Here is an 8544-nt window from a genome sequence, read left to right as displayed (position 1 = left end):
AATCAGTAACCCAATAACTTAATCGGTTTGAATGTTTGATCATTGGTTCGATTCTGACAACAATAATAGCGCAAACTTAGCCTTAAATAAAAATGCAAGCTTTTGACCAAAAACAACATAAGCCCAACTTCAATGCCCGTAATCATGTTATCTTGATTACGGCTAATACACATAATCAATTAGGAATAGTTTTAAGTGTGCTGAAAATACCGGTGTTCCAGTTATTTTAACCGTTGATCTAAATTATAAAAAATATATATAATATATATTAATTGAAATTAATGGTTAAAATAACTAAAACACTGATCTTCCCAATACACATGAAATTTTTCCAATCGTAAATGTGGAATTTTGTATAATGGATCACCTTTTTCCTATCGTTGATCAGTTATAAGAAAACACAAATTTCCCACAAATACCTCACACCATACTCCAACCATAACCACAGCAATCACTTAACTAAATCCCAATAAAACTACCAGTCAAGCCCAACTAAGTTATAGCCCAATCCAACTAACTTAAAAATAATTTTGTGAATGGATCATGCTTAATGCACACAGATTTTCCGGCGGAGGGCATTATTCATGGGCTAAATGAGTGGGAGCTTGGTCTCGGAAAAATCGTTGTGGAAGTTGATCCAAGGCTGTGCACACGTGTTGTGATACTTAAAATTGAGATACCTAGAATTGAGAGTTGTCCAATCCATTTGACAAAAAAAAAAGACTGCACACGGTTATCTCCAATAAAGACAAGAACCGAACAACCTAGATTGATGGAGGGATCAACTTACTCATCTACTTAAACAAATATATGAAAGTTCAAATTCCATCTTATACATACAACAACCCATCAACTCATTGTTTGTTGTCTTTAAATAAAGCTTAGAGAAGGATACTATGAACAACTTAAAAAAAACTGACAAAAACCGCACACACCCCACAACCCATCAACTCATTGTTTGTTTTCTTTAAATAAAGCTTAGAGAAGGATACTATGAACAACTTAAAAAAAACTGACAAAAACCGCACACACCCCGAACCTCTGGTGAGACTTATAGCCTGGAGATTGATTTTCAAACATGTTTATAAAAGGGCTGATTGGCTTGCGAAAGAGAGTTCAAAGTCCCATCCAGGTTTCCTTTTTGTTCTTCCCTAAGCTATTAGGCAAATTGTTGATGACCATCGCCGGGGTGTTTTACCCCGCTCGTCTTGGTTTCCTAGTTTCGGCCTTTTGGGCTTGAAGCCCCCATGAAATACCAAAAGAACTAAACAAAAACTTGTACACAGCCAGTGGGTCCATAATTTCTCTCTTACGGTGGACGGGTGTCGACTTCCAGTGGCTCCGGACAAGTGACAACTGACAACCAACCAAGCTTCAGCATCATCGCAGACATTCGCAGTACCCTTAAAATTTAAAAGGCCCACCAGCTAACGCATTTGGTACAAACCAGGACTCTGCATGTTAAAAATTACCAACTGAAAAGGGCAAACAGAAAAAGTAGCCGTAGGAACACCGAAGGAACACAAATAATTAATATAGCAAACACCTACTTTGGACATGGAACATTGTTCCAGGAACAATTAAGAACAGTCTCAATGCATCCACTATGGATGCCACAAAAACCTCTTTTATTTCTGGAAAATCTATCCTATATCAGCCTCTACAAGAGCAACTCTAATGTACCCTCAAATCCATTTCATGGTCGAAACCCAACCATCGTCATGATAAAAAAAGAACAAAATACACAAGGGGTTTTCTTCTCTCTCTTTCATTTATCTTCTCACTTTCTTATTGCTCAAGCATCATCAAGGGCTAGGACTCCAGGGAGCTGCTTCCCCTCAAGAAGCTCTAAGCTGGCACCACCACCAGTTGAAATGTGGCTCATCTTGTCTGCAAGGCCAACCTTCTCCACAGCCGCAACTGAATCGCCACCTCCAATGATAGTTGTCACACCCTTGCCGCTCAGATCTGCAAGTTTCTTGGCAACAGCCTGTAAAAAGAGAATAGTCATCAGCAACTACCGCTATCATACATCAAGGCTTAAATATAAAAATGAGCTGTTTTGATTGTCTCAACTTTTTTTTTTTTTTGATCCCTCTATTTTTTTTAACCTAGTGGGATTTTGGTCCCTGCCATTTATTTAGACTATGTTCGGATAGGTAGGTTTGAGGTTGAGTGGTGGAGGGTACAAAGGAATTATACGAGCTTCCATAGTTCCATTGTACGGATTGGTAACTTTATGACAGAATTGAGTTGTTTATCAATGGAATAAATTCCAAGCTATTCCAACTAAGCCCTTTTGTTTTGTTCCTTCTAATCCCATTTGGTTCAATTCCACTCCACTCCCTTGTCTTCTATCAAAGCAAGCATAGCCAGTATTAAGAAGATTCTTGCAATATTTACCAAAACAGAAAACAAAAGTTTTAACATGGATAAAATTTAACATGTCTGAAAACAGAAACTTTTTAAAGGACAAAAGAAAGACCAACACCAAAGAGGAAAATCTTAGAAAGAACTAAAACCACAACAACACTAAGGAACTAAACACACCTAAGCCAATATTCATATCGAAAGAGTATAACAGCCACAAGGTGAAGGAACCAAGCTGACAAGAAAAAGAATTAAAGATGTGTGTATTTTAAACCCCATTCATACCTCTGTTCCTGCTGCAAACTTCTCGAACTCAAAAACACCCATTGGTCCATTCCAGATGATTGTCTTAGTCTTGTCCAATGCTTCGTTGAATGTTTTGATGGAATCAGGTCCAATATCCAACCCCATCCATCCGTCTGGAATACCTGATGCTGGCACAGTCTGCAAAAATATACACACACTAAATCAGATAAATTGTATTTATTTGATAGATAAACTCACTTTATCAACAGAAATCTTAATAGCAACAAAAAGGGAATGATAACCACTAGCAACCCCAACCCTCAACGAAAAAGCTAGTACCTTGCTGTTAGCATCAGCAGCAAACTTATCTGCTATAACTACATCAGTCGGAAGCAATAGGGAAACCCCTTTAGCCTTGGCCTTCTCAAAGAGCGAGGTTGCAAGATCAAGCTTGTCTTCCTCCACAAGAGATGAACCAACTTTGTGACCCTGAGCCTTGTAGAAAGTGAAGATCATTCCTCCACCGAGCAAGAGAAGGTCGACCTTCTCCAACAAGGACTCAATGACTCCAATCTTGGTTGAAACCTTTGATCCACCAACAATGGCAGCAAACGGCTTCTTGGGGTTCGACACAGCCCCAACAAGGTAGTCAAGTTCCTGAAACCATTAAACAACAAAACAAATTAAACAGCAATCAACCTGATTAACTTATCAAACACATAATAATAGAACTAACCAATTTTCCATAATACTTACCTTCTGCATGAGGAATCCGGCAACAGCAGGTTTCAAGTACTTAGCAACTCCTTCGGTCGAAGCATGAGCTCTGTGAGCGGTGCCGAAAGCATCATTGACGTAGAGATCAGCAAGACCAGCTAGCTTCTTTGCATACTCAGGGTCATTCTTCTCTTCCTCCTTGTAGAACCTAACATTCTCTAGCAGCAACACACCCCCTTCTGGAAGACTGGCAACTAATTTCTCAACTTCCTCCCCAATAGAGTCATTTGCCATCTTGACCTACATATAATCAATAAAAATGATATTATGGTTAAATAAAATATTACATCCAGCAAAATGGATGCATCTGCTGAAACAAACAAAATCAGGGAGTGCTGTGGTAGAAGGCTCACATCAACTCCAAGAAGTTCAGTAAGTCTTGGCACAAGCGGCTTCAAACTGTACTTTGGTGTAACACCTTTTGGACGTCCCTGTAAACAAAAAATCCAAAACAAAACAATTAATTTCTCAGGTGTCAACCACTCACATCACACCTCTATTGCTATAACAGTCAGGATCTAATAACATTGTCATTATTGCAAGACATAAATTGAACAGAAAAATAAGCCACAGCAACAAATCTAACTCTGTAACTATCCCATAACCATCATCTATCACAACAAAATCTATCTAAAAAAAGAAACGTTTCACCACAACTGGGATCAAGAACAATCAAACTCTGAACTGAATTAAACACATCTAAATAAACTAAACAAAAAATTCGAAACAATGAATCCAAATCCAAGTAGAATCAAAAGCATAAATCCATAATCGATATCAACCAAAAAGAGAGTAGATTCAAAGTCATAACTAACCAGAAAAAAAACTGAGAAAACGTACCAAGTGGCTGGCAAGGATGACCTTGGCGCCATAACCGGTCAAGTACTTGATAGTGGGAACAGCAGCACGGATCCTAGTGTCGTCGGTGATTTTGCTGTTATCATCCAAAGGAACGTTGAGATCCACCCTAACGAACACCCGCTTTCCTTTCAGATCACCCTCCTTCAACGTAGACACGCTCCTCTTTGTCGCCATTTCTCTGTTCTAATCTGAAAAATCTGATATCAAGTATAACTAATCAGTAACTGAAACAGGGAAAAGAAATCAGAATCGTTAGGAAGCTTGTTTGGGGAGGCGATACTCACAATGGTATATGGTGCAAATCACAGTGACCGAGACACAGAGATGAAGCTAGAACGAGTAAAGTGAATGAACGTTCTAGAACATATATAGACGAAGGATGGTTTAGGGTCAGGTGGCACACGTACCTGTACACACGTGCTGACGTGCGAGGCTTGGCTTTTTCCTTTTCTTCTTTTTATTTGCATTTGCAGGACCAAAGTGGCAAAATAGCCTATAAAATCTAGATCGTCTCCTAGGCTCCAAAAATTTAATTAACCTAATTTAAATTGTTTTTTTTTTTTATATATTGGTATAATTTTGGTGTAATACTTAATCATTAGATTTTATGATATTTTTTAAAATTATGAGAAAAGGATAATACGTCTTCTTGTATTAAAAATATACAATACAAAATGGCATATTGTCAATACAATAAACGTATTATTCTGTTCCCACAATTTTAAAAAGTATTATAAAATTCAATAATTAAATATTATAACAAATTTTTTTAATATACAAAAAAATTAATCAATTTAAATTCCTAAATTTTGATTCTTAATTCACATTATTTTTAGATTTATCTTTTCGTATAAAGAAATTGTGACAAGGAATAGAAACTCCAAAAAAGATATTGTATGATCAACCATAAATACAAAAAATTTTGATAGTAGGACAAAATATATATAATATAATAATAATTTTGTTAATAAAATTATTATATGTACATAAAAATTAACTATTAAATTATTTATTAACTATTGTGTATTTGTATATATATACATGTATTATTTAATTTATTTTCAATGAATATTTTATATTTTAATATATATTCTATACAAATTGTTCTTTTTTACTAACATATAACATGATTATTATAATTATATTTTGTTATTGTAAAATATGATTAATCTTTAAAACATCTAATTTACAAATTATAAAACACTAAAATAGTAATTTAAATAATAATATATAATTTAGAATTTTATTTTTTAAGTTTTATATTTTAAAAAAAATTGAGTAATCTTTTTTTTTTAAATACAATCGAAATATCTCTCTTTTTATATATATCATTAAATAATTATTTAAAAATTTACTTTTCATACAATTAGAAGTCAACTCTTATTGATATTCATAGTTGAGAAAGTTTTTTGACTTTTTCAATTAATATAGTTGCATAAGAAAAATTAAAGATAATTAAAAAAATAAAGATAAATACACTTATTTCTAAGAAAGAACACTAATCTCATTTAAATAAAGAATTGATTATTTCTTTAGACATCTAATATGAAATTCTTAAATTAACTATTTAGTAGCAAAAGTTGAATAAAAATTATTGTTAGGTCAAATTTAATAATTTAATGAGGACAAATAAATATTATTATCATATACTACTAAAAAAAAAATTCAAATTGTAATGCGATCGCTTGCCCTCACAACTAAAAACATAAATCCGTCCTTGTGTATCATAGACGAGAGAAATATTAGGGACATCAAAATTTATTAATTTTTGTTATTATTTAGTATTAATTTAATTTTTTTAATCTAATAATCTAACAACATATTTTATCTCAATTTTTTAAATATTAATGGCTAACTAATGGCCAAAATCAATAAATTTTGATAACCTTATAGCATTCTTCAGAGAGATAATATTATCTGAGAAAAATAAAATTATTTCGAGAGTTATCTGAAATTGGGTTATTTTTGGGCCTGGATGTGAGGTCCAAGTTTTTTTAGGGACAGCGTCCAACTTTTTTGTTGGAGAGATGCCGCCTTTCGATATCCTTGTGAGGAGGTAGGGGATGGTACCTACAAAGGACTCTGATACTTAAGTTAATAAGGATTTTAAGGAGGTTTTTAGTAGATTAGATTCTGAATATACCTGAGGGTGTTAGTGTATTTATAATAGAATAAACAACCACCTCTTAGAGTAGTTCTACTTTTGAGGATGGATAACCGTTCTCCTTTCGTTAAGGAAGTTGTTGAGATCTCCTTTTTAGATCAATAGGAGATATCTTAGGAGTTAGTTACTTATTTAGATAAGTAGAGCTAGACTCATGTCGCCATGTCCGGCCTCTATAACATCGGGTAGGTATAGATCAGAACGATATGTGTAAGTTAGGCTTTATTCGTCTTGGGCCTGGCTAAATTGTGGGTCAGTGCATGAACAGTACTCCTGATCGAGGTCGAACTTTATGAAATTGGGCTCGAGCAATTAGATTACCAAGTCGAAATGTTGAGCTGTGAAGAAGTTGTTTAGTAGTTTGAGGTCTGAAGTCAAGAAGATCAGTTGACTTGACGTGATTTTGAATGTTGTAACGTTTTCTTAACTTTAATCCGTAACCATTTGTGCGCTTTTTTCTGTGCGCTAGTTTCGTACAACTTAATCAGTTCGAGTTGTTTTGAGAATGCATGACTTGTTTTAATACAAATCACTTATTTTTTAGGCATGATTATTTCTTGATCGGATTTCATACAACTCGTTTAGTTCGAGTTGTTTTGTGGTTTAATGACTTGTTTTAATACAAATCATTTTTGAAACTTTTCTGATTTTGAACGACAAGTTTTGATACAAATCGTTTGTTCCAAAACTGGTAATTATTTTTTAGCATAACCTCGTCTAAGTCATTTGATGTGAGTAGTTTTAAAGTTTTACAAGTTATTTCATTTCAAATCGTTTAATTAAAATGTTGCTATTCCTTGATCTGATTTCATACTACTCGTTTAAATTCGAGCTGTTTTTAGGACATCACAACTTGTTTAAAGTACAACTTGTTTACTTTGAGTCCTTTTAAAGTATCAGATCATCGTTATAGCCATCGAACTTTGTTGCTTCATCCATTGTGTCCCTGCTCGAGATCGAACTTTATGAAATCGAACTCGAGCAATCAAGTGGATCGGATTATCGATTGAAGCCTTTCAATGATTTGTTCAACTCGTTCCTTTCGATTTTTTATAGATGACTTGTTTTTATACAAATCATTTTTTTGAAGCACAACTCGTTGTATATCAAGTTGTTTTACGCGATTTGTTTTTATACAAATTGCTTAGATCATATGGTTATTTTTTACTCGATTTCGTTTGACTCATGAGCTTGAGTTGTTTTAAATTATCAAGCTGTATTATAAACATTAGACACCAATTTAAACCTCGTCGCTTTATCTGAGCGACCATTAAAAAGGTCGGCTCGTAATTTTCGTACTTTGTCGAGTATAAATTGACGCCTTAGATAAAAGGATTATATGCTTATTCATTTCCCTTTCTAGTTTTTACAAGGTTGTCATCCTTGTGTATGATACAGCTCGTTTTTACCCGAGTTGTTTTAATTGGAAGATTATTTTTACATTTTGATTTTGTTCGAAATGCTTTTACCATCCTTCCATTCCTTTCTAACTTGTTTATGTACGAGTCGTTTGATTGAAGGATTGTTTTTCTTGTCATTTTTGCTTTTATCCTTTTGATTTTTTACAACTCATTTTATATCAAGTTATTTCAATTTTGCTTTAACGATTCATTTTAATACAAATCATTTTTTAATACTTTGCTTTGATGATTTTTTTTTATACAAATCACTTTTAAAGCTTTATTTTCAGGTTGACATGACTTATGCTTGACACAAGTTCATTGAAAATATAGTTGACTGGCACAACTCGTTTGAACCGAGTTGTCCTCATGTTGTTATGGATGTTGGAACAAGTTTTCTTTGGACAACTTGTGAAGTTGTTCCATTTTATACGACTAAGTCGTTTATTTTCGGAACTTGTAGAGATAAGCTCAAGGGCTTGGAATTTTGTACGACTTATTTGTTACTTGTGTAGATTTAGTTGTTAAATTGTATTTATGCCTCGATGGGCGTATTTAGTTAAGTTATTTTTGCGATTTGTTCTAAACATAACTATTTCAACCCTTTTGGCCTGAGCTTTTTTTGAGGTGCTTTTTTCCAATTTACATATTTGTCTTCTTACTCCAATGTGTACATCGTCGCTTCATCTTATTGACCATTTAGGTCGGACAATAATATTTGTAGTT

The 8544-nt window shown here is 33.8% G+C and overlaps 1 protein-coding gene across 1 annotated transcript; it reads right to left on the bottom strand.

Moving 5' to 3' along the window:
- Positions 1 to 1507: 1507 nt before the first annotated feature.
- On the bottom strand, positions 1508 to 4731 carry LOC107612893 (phosphoglycerate kinase, cytosolic). Its single transcript, XM_016314667.3, has 7 exons — positions 4539 to 4731; positions 4234 to 4451; positions 3747 to 3824; positions 3373 to 3633; positions 2956 to 3273; positions 2656 to 2814; positions 1508 to 1990 (listed from the first exon to the last, which is right to left on the bottom strand). Exons 2-7 carry the CDS (start codon positions 4426 to 4428, stop codon positions 1796 to 1798), a joined length of 1206 nt encoding a protein of 401 aa, XP_016170153.1. The 5' UTR covers positions 4429 to 4451; positions 4539 to 4731; the 3' UTR covers positions 1508 to 1795.
- Between the last annotated feature and the right edge of the window lie 3813 nt (positions 4732 to 8544).

This window comes from Arachis ipaensis, chromosome B8 (genome assembly GCF_059453495.1).
Source record: "Arachis ipaensis isolate K30076 ecotype BB chromosome B8, ASM5945349v1, whole genome shotgun sequence".
Taxonomy (NCBI): domain Eukaryota; kingdom Viridiplantae; phylum Streptophyta; class Magnoliopsida; order Fabales; family Fabaceae; genus Arachis; species Arachis ipaensis.
This window is presented reverse-complemented; position numbering and strand designations above follow the sequence as displayed.